Raw genomic sequence first — 18,558 nt, forward strand, 5'->3', positions numbered from 1 at the left:
CATATTTTCAGTACTATGTCTTACTTTTCTCAGCTATATCTGGTATTTGCAAGTAAAGAACTTCCCTGGTTCATCCCCTCCAGAGAGTAAATCTTGCACCTGCTGCCCGCTTAGGGAGGGGCAGTGGATCTGGCTGGACAAGGAGAACTGAGGATCCTTAGAAAGACTGAATAAATTCTCTTTTCAGCCCCATCTGGCCTCCCAGCCTTCTGAGGTACCTCTAATTTTCAGTGTTCTATCCTAGAATCTGCCAGGGGTTGAGGAGAGATTGTGTAATCTGAGCAGCTAGTGAGGTATCCAGTTTTCTCTCCTGTGCTTAGCCTTGTATAGTAAGTCCCCTACATACGAACCTTCAAATTGCGAACTTTCAAAGATGTGCACATGCGTTCACATGTCCAGTCACATAAGTTAGTCCACGTGTCTGGCATACATTGTCACTTGTGTACATCCTCTACAAGTGGTTGTGCTTCTGTGTACTTTACAGTACTGTACGAGCCAAAGTAGTACAGTATCTTTATTTCTTGCTTCTTTATTTCGGAAGTAAGTGTAAAAGCAGCAGTTATGTAGCTGTTACTGCTGAAGAACTGAAGAGATTCACAATGCAGGAAACGGCAAGGGGATTTTCTTTATTTGAGGAGGCACTGTTAGTTTTTGAGGCACAGGACCCGAACATAGAATGGTACGCAAAGGTTGCAGCTGTCATTGAGAATGCGATCCAGTGCTACCGTGTCACCTATGACGAGAAAGAGCTACTACTCAGGCATCACTGGATCATTTTTTCAAGAGGGTAGATAGAATTGAATTCAGCGAGGAACCAGAACCTGTGCCATCAGTGTCAGGCGTGAGTGAAATTGCAGCTTGCCCTCCGTCTCCTGTTGCTGACGATCCTTCAGTTTTACCATCTGCCACCTCCTTTCCCTCCTCCAGCCAGTAACTCTTCTTGCCTCTTCACTCGACGCCAGCCCCTGGATGCCAGCTGTTTTACTGTACTACTGTACTTTTCAAGGTGCTGTACTGTAAGATTAAAAATGTTTTCTTTATTTTTTGTGTTTGTTTTTCATGTATTATTTCTGTGGAAAGTTTTATAAACCTATTACAGTACAGTGCTATATAGCCGATTGTGTTAGTTGGGTACCTAGGCTAACTTTGTTGGACTTTCAAACAAATTGGACTTAAGAACGAGCTCTCGGAATGGAACTCGTTCATGTGTAGGGGACTTCCTGTACCCACTCACTGATCGTATTAAAAACATTCGTTAGGGCTTCCCTGGTGGCGCAGTGGTTGAGAGTCCGCCTGCCGATGCAGGGGACGCGGGTTCGTGCCCTGGTCCCGGAAGATCCCACGTGCCGCGGAGCGGCTGGGCCCGTGAGCCATGGCCGCTGAGCCTGCGCGTCCGGAGCCAAAAAACATTCGTTAAAACCTGGTCTGAGCTTCCTTGCTCTCTTCTTGCATAAATCTCTTTCATGTTTTTATTTTAATGGAGTCTTGAGAGGAATTGGAGATAAAATGCTTATGTTCAAGCCATTATTTTAACTTGAAGCCATAGATTCTTTTTATTGTATTTTTAAAGTTAGCATATGGTAAAGTTGACTTTTTTGGTGAATAAGTCCTGTGAGTTTTAGCACATATGTAGAAGTAACCCAGAAAACTCCCTTGTGCTGGCCCTTTGTTGTCAGACCCTCCTCCCACACCTAATCTCTGAAAACCACTGATCTGTTTCCCATGACTATAGTTTTTTGTCCTTCTGAGAATGTCGTATAAGTGGAACAATACGGTAAGTAGCCTTTGGAGATGGGCTTTTTTCAGCACAATGCCTTTGAGATTCATCCATATTGTGTGTATCAATAGTTCATTCTTTTTTATTTCTGAGTAGTAATCCATGATGTGGATGTACCACATTCATTCACCTGTTGAAGTACATTTGGGTTGTTTCCAGTTTCTGGTGATTTTGGATAGAGCTGCTATAAACATTTGTGTACAGATTTTAATGTGAATGTAAGTTTTCATTTCTCTGGGTTAAATACCTCGGGGTGGGATTGTTGGGTCACATGGTGAGTAAATATTTAACCTAACAAGAAATTGCCAAATTCCAGACTGCCTCTACCATTTTGCATTCCCACCAGCAATGTATATGAGTTCTATTTGTTCTTTACCAACACTTGATGTTGTTAGTAATTTTTATTTTAGGCATCCTAATAGATGTAGTGATATCCCATTGTGGTTTTGATTTGCATTTGCCTAATTGCTAATGATGCTGAATATTTCCATGTGCATATTTTCTGTCTGTGTATCTTCTTTGATAAAGTGCCTGTTCAGTTCTTTTGGCCATTTTTTAATTGAGTTGTTTTCTTACTGTTGAGTTTTGAGATTTTTAAAATATCTTCTGGATATAAATCCTGTGTTGAATATGCGATTTGCAGATATTTTCAACCAGTCTGTACTTGGTCTTTTCATCTTCTTAACAGTATCTTTTGCAGAGCAAACATTTTTAATTTTGATGAAGCTCATTTTTTGAGTATTTTTGTTCATGAATTGTACTTTTGGTGTCATGTCTAAGAACTCTCCACCTAACCCCAAGTCACAAAGATTTTCTGCTGTGATTTCCTCTAAGCATTTTACAGTTTTACATTTTACATTTAGATCTATGATCCATTTTGAGTTAGTTTTTTGTGTAAGACGTGAGGTTTAGGTTGAGGTTAATTTTTTTGCATGTGGATGTCTATTTCAACTCTGTTGAAAAAGCTGTCTTTTCCCCATTGAATTGCCTTGTATATTTGTCAAAAATCAATTAGCCATACTTATGTGGGTCTATTTCTGGATTCTCTTCTGTTTCATTGATCTGTTTGCTATTTTTATGATTACACTATTTTGATTAATGATTACACTACTTTGATTACTATGGCTTTATAGTAAGTCTTGAAATTGTGTAGTGTGATTCCTCCAATCTTTTTCAACATTGTTTTGGCTATTTTAGTTCTTTTGCCTTTCCATATAAATTTTAGAATCATCATATCTATATCTATTAAAAATCCTAGGATTTTGATATAGAATTGTGGATGGAAATTCTTTTAGCACTCTAAAAATGTTGAGCCACTTCCTCCGGGCCTTCATGGTTCTGATGAGAAAGTGCACAGTCGTTTGAATCATTATTCTGTGTATGTAATCTGTCTGGTTGCTTTCAATTTTGTTTTGTTTTGTTTTCAGTTTTCAGCATTTGAATTATGCTGGATCTGGCTGTGTAGTGCTTTGGACTTATCCTGGTAGGAGTTTTCTAAGCTTCTTAAATATTTAGATTTTAAATCTTGCACTGAGCTTGGGAATTTTTTGCAATATTACTTCCCTGAAGTAATTTTTTTCTGCACTGAACTCTTTCTTTTCTTCTTTGGGGCCTCTGGTGACATAAACATTGTCCCACAGATCCCTGAGACTATTCTTTTTTTCTTTCTGTTGTTCAGATTAGAGAATTTCTATTGATCTATCCTTAAGTTTACTTTCTTCTCTTATCTCCATTCTACTATTGAGCACATCCAGTATGTTTTTTATTTTAATCATTACATTTTTCTTTTTTTAATTGATTTTTTCCAGCTTCATTGAGGTATGATTGCCAAATAAAAGTTGTATATATTTAAGGTATATAAATTGATGTTTTGGTATACATATACATTGTTAATTAAATAACATAATTAATGTTAATTACTCATCATGAGTATACAGATGAGATACTCATCATCTCACATGGTTACCATTTGTGTGTTTGTGTGGGGGGGTGTTGAGAACATTTGAGAACTACTCTCTTAGCAAATTTCAAGTGTATAATACATTATTATTAACTCTAGTCACCATGGTGTCCATTAGGTCTCTAGACCTTATTCATCTTATAACTGAAAGTTTGTATCCATTTCCCCCACTCCCCTAATAATTGTATTTTTTAATCCTGAAATTGTTAGAATTTCGTTTTTCTTTTTCCTTTTGTTTTTTTTGGCCATGCCGCTCAGCTTGTGGGATCTTAGTTCCCCGACCAGGGATTGAACCTGGGCCTTGGCAGTGAAAGCGCCAAGTCATAACCACTGGACTGTCAGGGAATTACCAAAATTTTGTTTTTCTTCATGTCTTTTATTTCTTTGCTGAGACTTTCTATCTTGTTTCAAAAGAATTCACCCTTACTTCTTGGAGCATTTTTATAATAGCTGCTTTAAAGTCTTTATCAGATATCTGTGTTATGTTGGTATTGGTATCTATTATCTTTTCCCATGTGAGCTGAGATTTTTCGGATTCTTAATATACCTTATAATTTTGGATTATATCCTGGGCATTTTGATTATCATGTTATAAGACTCTGGGTCTTGTATAAAGTCTATGACAAATGTTGATATTTTTCTTTTAGTAGGCAGTTAATGCAGCTGTGTTCAGGCTACAAATGCTGACCGGCCTTCCTTGGACTTTGGTTTCAATGTTAATTAATGCTTTTAAGATCTTGGAGGCACTATTTGGATCCTCCCTGTGTAGTATGTGCCACCTAGAGGTCAGTCTGGGACCTGGGCAGTGGTCTGTTTTTTCAGTTCTGCTTTTAACATTGTTGCTATGCTGTCTGGTATTATATTCATATACGTGCAGCTAACAGGTGAGCCTAGGAATTCATCCACAACTTTCTGGCGTAGCTTTCCCAAGCTCTTCCCTCTCTGAGATCTTCCTGGGATTTTTGGTTCCCTGGGCCTCCCCCTTTTGGGTCCTCTTGCCAGAAGCAGGAGCTTTCATTATCCCATTCTGCTGGACACTTCCTATGTCCACATCTGAGGCTAGGCATCAGGAGCACACAGAGAGAAAAAAGCCATCGGGGGTTCACCTTACCCTCTTGGGCCCCCAGCTCCTCTGATTAGAGAGGAAGTTTTACCTTCCTCAGTATTTTGGGTGCTTCTGATTACTGCTGCAGCCACAACGATGGGATAACCAGGATATAAAAGTATGGAGGCGGAGCGGGGGTGGATAAAAAACAGAAGTGAGGGATTTCTCGCATTCCCTCCGAGTGTCAGCAAAAACTGTACAGGCGTTTTCACTGCACCCTGATGCCCATTTCTGGTTTTCAGGCTGCCTTGAGTCCGTGCCAGGGGGTACCAGAAGAAAAGTGGGAAACTCACCACCAGTTCAGTGGTATTCTAATTCTTATCTTCTTCCCCAGTCTGCCTGCCACCGCATACTTTTTGCAGTCCACAGATAGCTGCTCCATGCATTCTGTCCAGGTTTTTTTTTTTTGCGGTATGCGGGCCTCTCACTGCTGCGGCCTCTCCCATTGCGGAGCACAGGCTGCGGACGCACAGGCTCAGCGGCCACGGCTCACGGGCCCAGCCGCTCCGCGGCACGTGGGATCCTCCCGGACCAGGGCACGAACCCGTGTCTCCTGCATCGGCAGGCGGACTCTCAACCACTGCGCCACCAGGGAAGCCCCTGTCCAGGTTTTATATCTGTATTCAGTGGGAAAGAGGGGGTGGAGTGTGCTTACTCCATCATAGCTTGAACCAGAACTCAGTACCTTATTTGCTAATTTAAGGTGTTTTTCTAAGTTTGACTATTTTTTAAATTACAAAAACAACACATCTTCATTGTAGAAAACCTGAAAAATAAAGGTAAACTTAGAAAATAAAATAAAGCTAAAAGCGTCTGTAAACTTATGAACTGAAAAGAACTGTTATTTTGGTGTATATTTTTTTATTTCATATACGTATTTTTTAAAATTAATTAATTAATTTATTTTTGGCTGCATTGGGTCTTTGTTGCTGCGCGTGGGCTTTCTCTAGTTGTGGCGAGCAGGGGCTACTCTTCGCTGCAGTGTGCGGGGTTCTCAGTGTGGTTTCTCTTGTTGAGGAGCAAGGGCTCTAGGTGCGGGGGCTTCAGTAGTTGTGGCACGCAGGCTCAGTAGTTGTGGCTTGTGGGTTCTAAAGCTCAGGCTCAGTAGTTGTGGCACAAGGGCTTAGTTGCTCTGCAGCATATGGGATCTTCCTGGACCAGGGCTTGAACTCGTGTCCCCTGAATTGGCAGGCGGATTCTTAACCACTGAGTTACCGGGGAAGTCTCTATATATGTATTTTTGACATGTTAACAATAAAAATGAATTAGGTAATAAATAAAATCTTGTTTTAAATTATTTTAACCAGTAACCTTAAGACCCAGTTGCTATTGACTTGATCTAATGTTGTTTATACTAAATCTTCTCTTTTCCTAAATAGGTAAAAAGTCTTTATCCTCAAGCTGGCTGGGTTGAAATTGATCCTGATATTCTCTGGCTTCAGTTTGTTTCTGTAATAAAAGAATCTGTCAAAGGTAATTGGATTTATAGAAGTAAAGATAGGCAGTAAATATGTTTTGTGTGTAATAGAGTTTTCCTCAGGTGTCTGTAGAATTTTGTGGGTTTCCTAAGTTATACATACAGTATTTTATTGGGGTCACAGTTTCCCAGTAGTTTGGGGAGGGGAACATTTGTGGTTTTACACTGAACCACTTTGTCAAGGAAAGGTAACAGCAGCTCTGTCCTCTGCTTTAACTCTTTTTGAGCTGCAGTATTAAAGTCTCACCTTCCCTCTTGGTTCCCTGTTGTAGCTAGTGCCGATTTGATTTCCTGTTGTGTTTAAAATACCAGAGGGTTATAAACAAACTTACAACACTCAGTTCCTGCTCTCAGGAGTTTACAATTGAGTTACCTTTATTGTAAAATAAGTTTTTGTTTTGTTTTTTCCTGAGCAGCCTCTTAATGCAAAGTGCTCTACTGGCCGCAGCCAGGGTCTGAAATCTTAGCTCGTTAAGAACATTTGCAGTGCAACCTTCTTTAAGAATATGGCGAAAGAGGACTCGTAAATTTGAAAAGGTCTTTTACTTCATTTTTCTGACTGAATTGCTTCTCCTTCTCACCTTTCTGGTTTGAAGTATTTCAAAACCTATAAAAAAGAGTTCAGAGAATACTACATTGAACAGCTGTGTACTTTCTCCTAAATTCAAATGTGTTTTACAGTGTTTACATTACCATCCTCTACAAACTTTTTTTCTTTTTGGCTGACTAATGTGAGAGTTGGTTGTGATGTAATAACCTGTTATCCCTAAATACTTCATCATTACCTCCAAAGAAAAGGAGTATTCTCAAATAGAAACACAATGCAGTTATCACACAGGAAATTTAACATTAACCCAGTGATATTTTCTAATACTTGGTCCTCAATATTCCCCTCTTATCTCAGTCTTGAATAACATTTTTTTTTGATCCAAAATCCAACCATAGATAAGGTATTGCCTTTAGCAGTCAGTCTGTTTAGTCTCCTTTAATCTAGACCATGTTCTTCATGACACTGAGAGTTTTCAAAAGTACGGAACAGTTAAATAGACTGTCCTGCATTTGGGGGTTGTCAGATTATTTACTTATGATCAGGTTAGGTTAAATGTTTTTGGAAGGAGTACTGAAAAGGTGGGGGAGGATGTGTCTTCCTCATTGCTTAAACTGAGGTTGTCCCTAAGTTGCTCAGTGGGATAAATTGCTTTTTGAAAAGAATATCACGAAAACACTTGAACTAATATACTTTAAGAAATTTGTACCTTCCAAAAATCCAAGTTTTTATTTTCATTCTAGCATCTGTTTGTTTGGAAAATAAGATCTGTGCTTCAGTATTTATACTACTTTCCCTGAGGACTTTCTCTTGTTGCCATCAACCAGCTTCTATTACGGCTGATCTTTGCTTAAATTAAGATCCAGTTTTTTAATATCAATATTATCAAGAAAATACAATCTGACTTACTTTAAGTAGTGTTTGTTTTTTTCTAATCTTTAAAGCAAAAAAGGCCATTTTATTATTATTAGATTATAACCTTTTTTCCCTTTAAGTAAAAAAAATACTAGAAAATCATCCTGGTAATGCTTTACTTATTAGCTCCGATTGTGTTATTAAAATGCAAACACAGTTGTTTTTCCCTAAAGATTATATTAAATGATTTCTTTCCATATGATAATATTATAAAGAAAAACTTCATGGGCTTTTAAATGTACCTTATCTATCTTTATTTTTAGCTGCAGGACTAGAGATGAATCAAATTGTCGGTCTTGGCATCTCAACACAGAGAGCAACTTTTATTACGTGGGACAAGTAAGTGCATTGTGCAATAAGAACTCTAATGCTGGGTTCATACCACGGTGAACACATTGCTGAGAAACCTGTTTGGGTAGTTTTAAGTTTGTGAAGTAAGAACAGTTTTGCTTGGGTAAGAGGGATGAAAGTGGTCCTACTTTCTGGCTTAATTAAATATGCTCGCTGCCAACATCATTCTCAATGGTGAAAAACTGAAACCATTTCCACTAAGATCAGGAACACGACAATGTTGCCCAACCTCACCACTATTATTCAACATAGTTTTGGAAGTTTTAGCCACAGCAATCAGAGAAGAAAAAGAAATAAAAGGAATCCAAATTGGAAAAGAAGAAGTAAAGCTGTCACTGTTTGCAGATGACATGATACTATACATAGAGAATCCTAAAGACACTACCAGAAAACTATGAGAGCTAATCAATGAATTTGGTAAAGTTGCAGGATACAAAATTAATGCACAGAAATCTCTTGCATTCCTATACACTAATGATGAAAAATTTGAAAGAGAAATTAAGGAAACACTCACATTTACCATTGCAACAAAAAGAATAAAATACCTAGGAATAAACCTACCTAAGGAGAAAAAAGACCTGTATGCAGAAAACTATAAGGCACTGATGAAAGAAATTAAAGATGATGCAAACAGTTGGAGAGAGATATACCATGTTTTTGGATTGGAAGAATCAACACTGTGAAAATGACTCTACTACCCAAAGCAATCTACAGATTCAATGCAATCCCTATCAAACTACCAATGGCATTTTTCACAGAACTAGAACAAAAAATTTCACAATTGATATGGAAACACAAAAGACCCCGAAGCCAAAGCAATCTTGAGAAAGAAAAACGGAGCGGGAGGAATCAGGCTCCCTGACTACAGACTATACTACAAAGCTATAGTAATCAAGACAGTATGGTACTGGCACAAAAACAGAAATAGAGATCAATGGAACAGGATAGAAAGCCCATAGATAAACCCACGCACATATGGTCACCTTATTTTTCATAAAGGAGACAAGAATATACAATGGAGAAAAGACAGCCTCTTCAATAAGTGGTGCTGGGAAAGCTGGACTGGTACATGTAAAAGTATGAAATTAGAACACTCCATAACACCATACACAAAAATAAACTCAAAATGGATTAAAGACCTAAATGTAAAGCCAAACACTATAAATGTAAGGCAGAACACTCTGTGACATAAATCACAGCAAGATCCTTTTTGACCTACCTCCTAGAGAAATGGAAATAAAAACAAAAATAAATAAATGGGATCTAATGAAACTTAAAAGCTTTTGCACAGCAAAGGAAACTATAAACAAGGCGAAAAGAAAACTTTCAGAATGGGAGAAAATATTTGCAAACGAAGCAGCTGACAAAGGATTAATCTCCAAAATTTACAAGCAGCTCATGCAGGTAAATATCAAAAAAAAAAAAAAAAAAAAACAAAAACAACCCAATCCAAAAATGGGCAGAAGACCTAAATAGACATTTCTCCAAAGAAGATGTACAGATTGCCAACAAAGTCATGAAAGGATGCTCAACATCACTAATCATTAGAGAAATGCAGATCAAAACTACAATGAGTTATCACCTCACACCAGTCAGAATGGCTATCATCAAAAAACCTACAAACAATAAATGCTGGAGAGAGTGTGGAGAAAACAGACCCCTCTTGCACTGTTGGTGGGAATGTAAATTGATACAGCACTATGGAGAACAGTATGGAGGTTCCTTAAAAAACTAAAAGTAGAACTACCATATGACCCAGCTACCATATGACCCACTACTGGGCATATACTCTGAGAAAACCATAATTCAAAAAGAGTCATGTACCACAATATTCATTGCAGCTCTACTTACAATAGCCAGGACATGGAAGCCGCCTAAGTGTCCATCAACAGATGAATGGATAAAAAAGATGTGGCACATATATACAATGGAATATTACTCAGCCATGAAAAGAAACGAATTGAGTTATTTGTAGTGAGGTGGATGGACCCAGAGTCTGTCATACAGAGTGAAGTAAGTCGAAAAAGGAAAAACAAATACCGTATGCTACCACATATATATGGAATCTAAAAAAATATATGTTCTGAAGAACTTAAAGGCAGGACAGGAATAAAGACGCAGACATAGAGAATGGACTTGAGGACATGGGGAGGGGGAAGCGTAAGCTGGGACCAAGTGGGAGAGTGGCATGGACTTATATACACTATCAAATGTAAAATAGATAACTAGTGGGAAGCAGCCACATAGCACAGGGAGATCAGCTCAGTACTTTGTGACCACCCAGAAGGGTGGGATAAGGAGAGTGGGAGGGAGATGCAAGAGGGGGGAGATATGGGTATATATGTAGATGTATAGCTGATTCACTTTGTTATAAAGCAGAAACTAACACACCGTTGTAAAACAATTATACTCCAGTGAAGATGTTAAAAAAAAAAAGCTTGCTGCATGTCAGCTGGGTCTAACTTATATAAAGTAAGAGTAATAAAAAGACTTGCTTTCATTAAAATTCAAATAAGCATGGATTGAAGATCTGAAAAATTAGTTTATACCTAAAAAGATTCAGGAGAACCTGAAAAATTTCAGAAACACAAGACTATATAATATGATTTATATTTTCAGTCTACTCCAAATTTAATACTGAAGTACCTACAGCATATGAGGTATGTATGGATTAAACACAATAGTAATACCATAATGGCTACCATATAGTGATTACCTGTGATACTTCCTTCAGGTTCCAGTATCCTTACAACAAACCTGTTATTTAGTTGTTAAGTGTGTTTTTACAGAGAAAGAAACTGAGGCTCAGAGAAATAAGTAAGTTATTCAAGGTCACTCAGTTAATAAATCAAGCCAAGATTCCAAATTATCTTTTTGATCCCAAAGAATATGCTCTTTCCACTACCCCCATATTGCCTTCAACAGGTGTTTCTTGTCTTAAAAACAATAAATGTAAAATGTTTCTCTGTTACAAAGCCCTCGATTCCAAAGGGCACCTTGAGCTTGGGGCAGTGGGGAAGAAAAGTGGTAGATGTAGGGGGTAAGGGTAAATCTAAGAAGTATAATCAGGGTAAATTCATGTGGACTTGGCCTTTAATTCAGTGTTAGGAAAGAGGAAGTAGTTTAAATTTTCCAGTATTTGACTGGGTAGGATCAAGATGGTGGAATAGGTAGACCCTGAGCTCACCTCCCCCCACAAACACATCAAGACTACAACGACATATAGAGCAGCTCTCTCTGAGAAGAGCCTGAAGACTAGCAGAATGGCTCTTCTACAACCAAGGTTATTAAGGAAAGTGGAGTCTGGTAGGAAGGAAGGAGAAGTGATCTAATCGGGACCCACACCCCTAGTGGGTGGCCCAGAAGAGGAGGGGATATCACAGGCTTGGGCATCCTCCCTAAGGATCAAGTGGTTTGAGCCCCATATTGGGCATCCTAGCCCTGAGGTCAAGCACAAGGAAGATAAGCCTACTTTGTTTGAAAACCAGCAGGGCTAATCATAGAGCCATAGAAACTGAGACTCCATTTTTGAAGAGTGTATACAGACTCACCTGCTCCCAGTCCCAGTGCAGAAGCAGCAGGTTGAAAACATTTCATGCTCTGTCCGTCCTACCAGGAGCGCCCCAGCACGCCTCCCAGCCCGAACTGGTCTCCTGCTCCAGCCCCACCTGCTCTAGTGCTGTTCCCAACCAAGGTAGTAACAACCATTGCACCAGGGAGAAGCTGAGCTAGCTCACATTTGCAGCTCCAGCCCCTCGGGCCCCAGCCCTACCTCTGACCAAAGTGGAGACCGCTATCACACTGGGGAGAAGTGGCACTAGCTCAGATTTGCAACTCCAGCCCCTTTGGCTCTGGACCTGCCCTAAGCCTGGGAGAAGCCCCAGCTCACACCTGGCTCCAGTTCTAACTCTTCCTACTCCAGCCCCATGCCCTGCTTAGGTGGCAGCTGCCAGTGCACCCCAGGTGAAGACATGGTTAGTGCTCACTTCAGGTCCAACTCTCCCACCAAAACCACTGGTCACAGGCAGACTGCATGGGGATGCTCCCACACAAGGACATCCCTTTAAAACTGGGATAGGTAACTGTTTCACCTAATTTCATAGAGACAAAAAGAGAAAGTCAAAGTGAGAAGACAAATGACTATGTTCCAAACAAAAGAATAAGTAGAAACCCCAGAAAAAAAACAAACCCTAATGAAACAGAGATAAGTAATTTACTTGATAAAGAGCTTAAAGCAATAGTAATAACACTGCTTACCGACCTCGGGAAAAGAATAGAGGAACACAGTAAGAACTTTAACAAAGAACTAGAAAATATAATTGAATATAATTGAAATGAAAAATTCACTAGAAGGAATTACCAGCAGATTAGGTAATACAGAGGAATGCATAAGTGACCTGGAAGACAAAATAGTAGAAATCACATGATCAGAACAGCAAAAAGAAAAAAAAAATTTTTTTAAGTACAGTTTAAGGGATCTGTAGGATAACATCAACCATACTAACATTCACATTATAGGGGTCCCAGAAGGAGATGAGAGAAAGGGGCAGGAAACATATTTGATGAGATTATGGCTGAACCCTAACCTGAAGAAGGAAACAGATACCCAGGTCCAGAAGCACAGAGAATCCCAAACAAGATGAAGCCAAACAGACCCACATGAAGACATGTCATAATTGAAATGGCAAATGTTAAAGAGAGAATTCTAAAGGCAGTAAGAGAAAAACAAAGAGTCACATAAAAAGGAACTCGCATAAGGCTACCAGTTGATTTTTCAGCAGAAACTTTGCAGGCCAAAAGGGAGTGACACAATATACTTAAAGTGCTGAAAGGGAAAAACCTACAACCTAGGATACTCTACTCAACAAAGGCAAAGTGTTTCCCAGACAAGCAAAAACTAAGAGTTCATCACTACTAAACTGGCCTTACATCAAATGTTAAAGGGTCTTCTTTAAGTGAAAAAGAAAGGCCTATAACAAGAAATAAGAAAATATTTATTTGAAGGAAAAAAATCTCACTGGTATATTTAAATATATTGTAAAGGCAGTTGATCAACCACTTAAATAAGCTACTATGAAGGTTAAAAGACAAAATTGTAAAATCAACCATTAATCAACTATAACTACAATACTCAGTTAAGGGATATTCATAAAAATGTAAACTATGACACCAAAACATAAAATGTTGGGGGGGGGGGCTTAGTAAAAAAAAAGTAGAGCTTTTAGAATATGTTTGAATTTAAATGACTATCATTCTAAAACAAGTAGATATATTTATAGATATGAACCTCATGGTAACTGCAAATCAAAAATGTACAGTAGATACAGAAAAAGAAAAGAGAAAGGAACCCAAACATAATACTTAAAAAGTTATCAAACCCAGGCCCGTGAGCCATGGCCGCTGAGCCTGTGCATCCAGAGGCTGTGCTCTGCAATGGGAGAGGCCACAACAGTGAGAGGCCCATGTACTGCAAAAAAAAAAAAAAAAAAAAAAAAAAAAAAAAATTATCAAACCCAAAGAGAAGAGATTAAAAGAAGAAAAGAACAAAGAAATACAACCAGAAAACAAGTAACAAAATGGCAATAGATACATACCTATTAATCATTACTTCTAATGTAAATAGACTAAATACTCCAATCAAAAGACATAGGGTAGCTGATTAGATTAAAAAAACCAAGATCCATGTATATGCTGCCTACAAGACACTCACTTCAGAGCAAAAGACACACCCATTGATAGTGAAGGGTTTAAAAAAGATATTTCATGCAAATGGAAATGAAAAGCTGGGGTAGCAGTACTCATATCAGACAAAATAGACTTTAAAACAGAATCTATAACAAAAGACAATTTAGGACATTAAATAATGATAAAGGGGTCAATCCAAGAAGAGGATATTAGACTTGTTAACATATATGCACCCAATACAGGAGCACCTAAGTATACAAAGTAAATATTAACAGACATAAAGAAAGAAATTGACAGTAATACAATAATAATAGGGGATTTTAATACCCCATCACATTAATGAATAGATCGTCCAGACAGAAAATCAAATGACATTTTAGACCAGATGGACTTAATAGATATCTGAAGAATATTACATTCTAAGCCAGCAGAATATACATTCTTCTAAGTGCACATGGAACATTCTCCAGGTTAGATCACATGCTAGGTCACAAAAGAAGTCTCAGTAAATTTATGAACATTGAAATTAAATCCAGCATCTTTACTGACCACAGCAGTGTGAAACTAGAAATCAATAGCAAGAAGAAAACTGGTAAAAACACAAACAAGTGGAGACTGAAAACATACTATAAAAAAGCCATTGGGTCAACAAAGAAATTAAAGAAGTCAAAAAATACCTTGGGATGAATGAAAATAGAAACACAACGTCCAAAATCTATGGGACACAACGAAAACGTTTCTAAGAGGGCAGTTTATAGTAATAGAAGCCTACCTCAAGAAAAAAGAAAAATCTCAAACAACCTAACTTTCCCTCTAAAGGAATTAGAGAAAGAAGAACAAGCAAAGTCCAAAGTCCGTAGAAGGAAAAAAATAATAAAGATCAGAGTGCAAATAAATAAAATAGAGACCAAAAAACAATAGAAAAGATAAATGAAACTAAGAGCTGTTTTTTTGAAAAGATAAACAAAATTGATAATCTTTAGCAACACTCATTAAGAAAAAGAGAGAGTGCTCAAATTTAAAACATAAGAAATGAAAGAGAAGTTACAACTGATAGAAGTTACAACTGATATCACAGAAATACAGTCATAAGAGAATAATGCAAACAGTAATATGCTAACAAATTGGACAACCTAGAATAAGTAGATAAATTCTGAGAAACATACAGTTTTCCAAGACTGACTCAGGAAGAAACAGAAAATCTGAATAGATTGATTATTAGTATTGAAATTGATTCAGTAATCAAAAGACTCCCAACACACAAAAATCTGGGACTAGATGACTTCACAGGGGAACTCTACCAAACATTTAAAGAAGAGTTATGTATGCTTCTCAAACTGTTTCAAAAAATTAAAGAGGTGGACTTCCCTGGTGGCGCAGTGGTTAAGAATCTGCCTGCCAATGCAGGAGATATGGTTATAGCCCTGGTCCAGGAAGATCCCACATGCCATGGAGCAACTAAGCCTGTGCACCACAACTACTGAGCCTGTGTGCCACAACTACTGAAGCCCACATGCACAGAGCCTGTTCTCTGCAGCAAGAGAAACCACCACAATGAAAAGCCCATGCACCGCGATGAAGAGTAGCCCCTGCTCGCTGCAACTAGAGAAAGCCTGTGTACAGCAATGAAGACCCAATGCAGCCATAAGTAAATGAATAAACAAACAGACAAACAAATAAATAAAAGAGGAGAGAACACTTCCCACCTCATTCTATGAGGCCAGCATTACCCTGATACCAAAATCAGATAAAGATACTACAAAAAAAATTTACAGGCCCATATAGTTGATGAAATAGATGCAAGAATCCTCAACAAAATATTAGCAAACCAAATTCAACAATATGTAAAAAGGATCATACATCATGATCAAGTGGCTGCAAATCAATTAACATGATACACCACATTAACATAACCAAGGATAAAAATCACATGATTATCTCAATAGATGCAGAAAAAAAACATTTGGCAAAATTCAATATCCATTCGTGATAAAAACTGTCAACAAAGTTGGCATAGAAGGAACAAACCTCAACATAATAAAGGCCATCTGACAAACCCACAGCTGGCATCATACTCAGTGGCGAAAAGCTGGAAGTATTTCCTTTAAGATCAGGGACAAGATGAGGATGCCCACTCTTCCCACTTCTATTTAATATAGTATTGGAAGTCCTAGCCATGGCAATCAGACCAGAAAAAGAAATAAAAGACATTCAAATTGAAAGGGAAGAAGTAAAACTACCACTGTTTGCAGATGACATGATACTACATAAGGAAAACCTTTGACTCCACCAAAAAAAACTACTAGAATAAACGAATTCAGTAAAGTTGCAGGATACAAGATTAATATAAAGAAATTTGTTGCATTTCTATACACTAATAACAAAAGAAATGAATCCCATTTATAAATCAAAAAGAATAAAATATCTAGGAATAAATTTAATGAAGGAGGTGAAAGACACATACTCTGAAACCTATAAGACATAGATGAAGGAAATTGAAGAGGATAGAAATAAATGGAAATATATCTCATGTTCATGGGTTAGGAGAATTAGCATTATTAAAATATCCATACTACCCAAAGCAATCTACAGATCTAATGCAATACCTATCAAAATACCCATGACATTTTTCACAGAACTAGAACAAATAATCCTAAAATTTGTATGGAACCACAAAAGACCCTGAATAGTAAAGCAGTCTTGAGAAAAAAGCACAATGTTGGAGGTATCTCTGCTCTCTGACTTCAGACTATACTACAGAGCTAAAGTAATCAAAACAGTGTGGTATCAGCACAAAAACAGATACATAGATCAATGGAACAGAATAGAGAGCCCAGAAATAAACCCATGCACACATGGTCAATTAATCTATGGCAAAGGAGGCAAGAATATATAATTTTTTAAGAAGACTGTTCAATATATGGTATTGGGAAAACTGGACCAGCTACACATAAAAGAATGAACTTAGAACATTTTCTCACACTATTTACAAAAATTAACTCATGATGAATTAAAGACCTAAATGTAAGACCTGAAATCATAAAACTAGAAGAAAACATAGGTACTACACTTTTTGACATTGGTCATAGCTATATTTCTTTGGCTTTATCTCCTTAGGCAAGGGGAGTAAAAGCAAAAATAAACAAATGGGACATAATCAAATTCAAGAGCTCTTGTACAGCAAAGGAAACCATCAACAAAACAAAAAGGGAACCTACCAAATGGGAGAAGATATTTGCAAATCTGGTAAGGGTTTACTATCCAAAATATATAAAGAACTCATACAACTCAATATGAAAAAAAAAATAGCCAACCCAATTTAAAAAGGGCAGAGAATCTGAACAGACATTTTTCCGAAGAAGACATACAGATGGCCAAAAGGCACATGAAAAGATGCTCAACATCACTTATCATCAGGGAAATACATTTCAGAACCACAATGAGATATCACCTCATACCTATTAGAATGGCTATTATCAAAAAGAAAAAAAATAACAAATGTTGGCAAGGATGTGGAGAAAAGGGAACCCTTGTGCACTGTTGGTGGGAATGTAAATTGATGCAGCCACTATGGAAATCAGTATGGAAGTTCCTCAAGAAATTAAAAATAGAACTACCATATGATTTAGCCGTTGCACTCCTGGGTATTTATCTGATGAAAACACTAATTTGAAAAGATATATTCACCTCAGTGTTTATAGCAGCATTATTTACAATGACCAAGACATGGAAGCAACCTAAATGTCCATCAATAGATAGAAGGATAAAGAAGATGTGTTACATATATAGAAACATAGGACTATATATATGTGTGTGTATATATATATATATATTTGTATATAAGACTATTACTCAGCCATAAAAAAGGATGAAATTTTGCCATTTGCAACAACATGGATGGACTTGGAGGGTATTATGCTTGGTGAAATAAGTCAGACAGAGAAAGACAAATACTGCATTTCACTTAATATGCAGAACAAATGAAACATATACAAACAAATGAACAAATATAACAAAACAGAAACAGGCTTACCGATACTGAGAACAAACTAGTGGTTACCAGAGGGGAAAGGTGTCAGGGTTGGGCCAAGATAGGTGAAGGAGATGAAGAGCTACAAAATACCAGGTGTAAAATAAATACGTTACAAGGATGTTATGTACAGCACAGGGGATATAGACAATATTTTATATCTTTCTATGGCATATATTTTATAAAAATATTGAATTACTATGTTGTATACCCCAAACTAATATAATATTGTAAGTTAGCTACACTTCAGTTAAAAAAAATTAGTTTAATTTAAAAAATTAACTTACCACTATTTCTGGTCTTGATGTTTGGGAAGATGTGAAAGAAATTATAGAGAATATAAGAGGAGGAATGAGTTACGTGGTGAGGAGGGTAGGTAGAAGGAAACATGATGAAGTGTTTGGTTTGGGAAATGTGAATATGGAGATATCCCACAGGTTTAGGCAGGCATGGCTTGTTTCCTCCAGAGAGGTACTCTTCCTTTTTCTTGTTTTGTTTTCTTGTTGTGTTTTCTTTTTTTGGCTGCACCGTGGGACATATGGGATCTTAGTGCCCCAACCAGGGATGAAACCCATGCCCCATGCATTGGAAGCACAGAGTCTTAACAACTGGACCACCAGGGAAGTCCCTAGGTACTCCTTTTTTTTTTTTTTCCAGCTGCATTGGGTCTTTGTGGCTGTGCACATGCTTTCTCTAGTTGTGGCGAGCGGG

The 18,558-nt window shown here is 37.6% G+C and overlaps 1 protein-coding gene across 2 annotated transcripts in view; it reads left to right on the forward strand.

Moving 5' to 3' along the window:
- Positions 1 to 18,558, forward strand: part of GK5 (glycerol kinase 5) — an 82,873-nt gene that overhangs the window by 3,980 nt on the left and 60,335 nt on the right. For both annotated transcript variants that reach the window (XM_067035330.1, XM_059064947.2), the window contains exons 2-3: positions 6,222 to 6,315; positions 8,045 to 8,120. In XM_067035330.1, coding sequence (XP_066891431.1) covers positions 8,059 to 8,120 — 62 coding nt within the window. In that variant the 5' untranslated portion in view covers positions 6,222 to 6,315; positions 8,045 to 8,058. The remainder of the gene's footprint in view (positions 1 to 6,221; positions 6,316 to 8,044; positions 8,121 to 18,558) is intronic.

Source organism: Kogia breviceps, chromosome 5 (assembly GCF_026419965.1).
Source record: "Kogia breviceps isolate mKogBre1 chromosome 5, mKogBre1 haplotype 1, whole genome shotgun sequence".
Classification (NCBI taxonomy): domain Eukaryota; kingdom Metazoa; phylum Chordata; class Mammalia; order Artiodactyla; family Physeteridae; genus Kogia; species Kogia breviceps.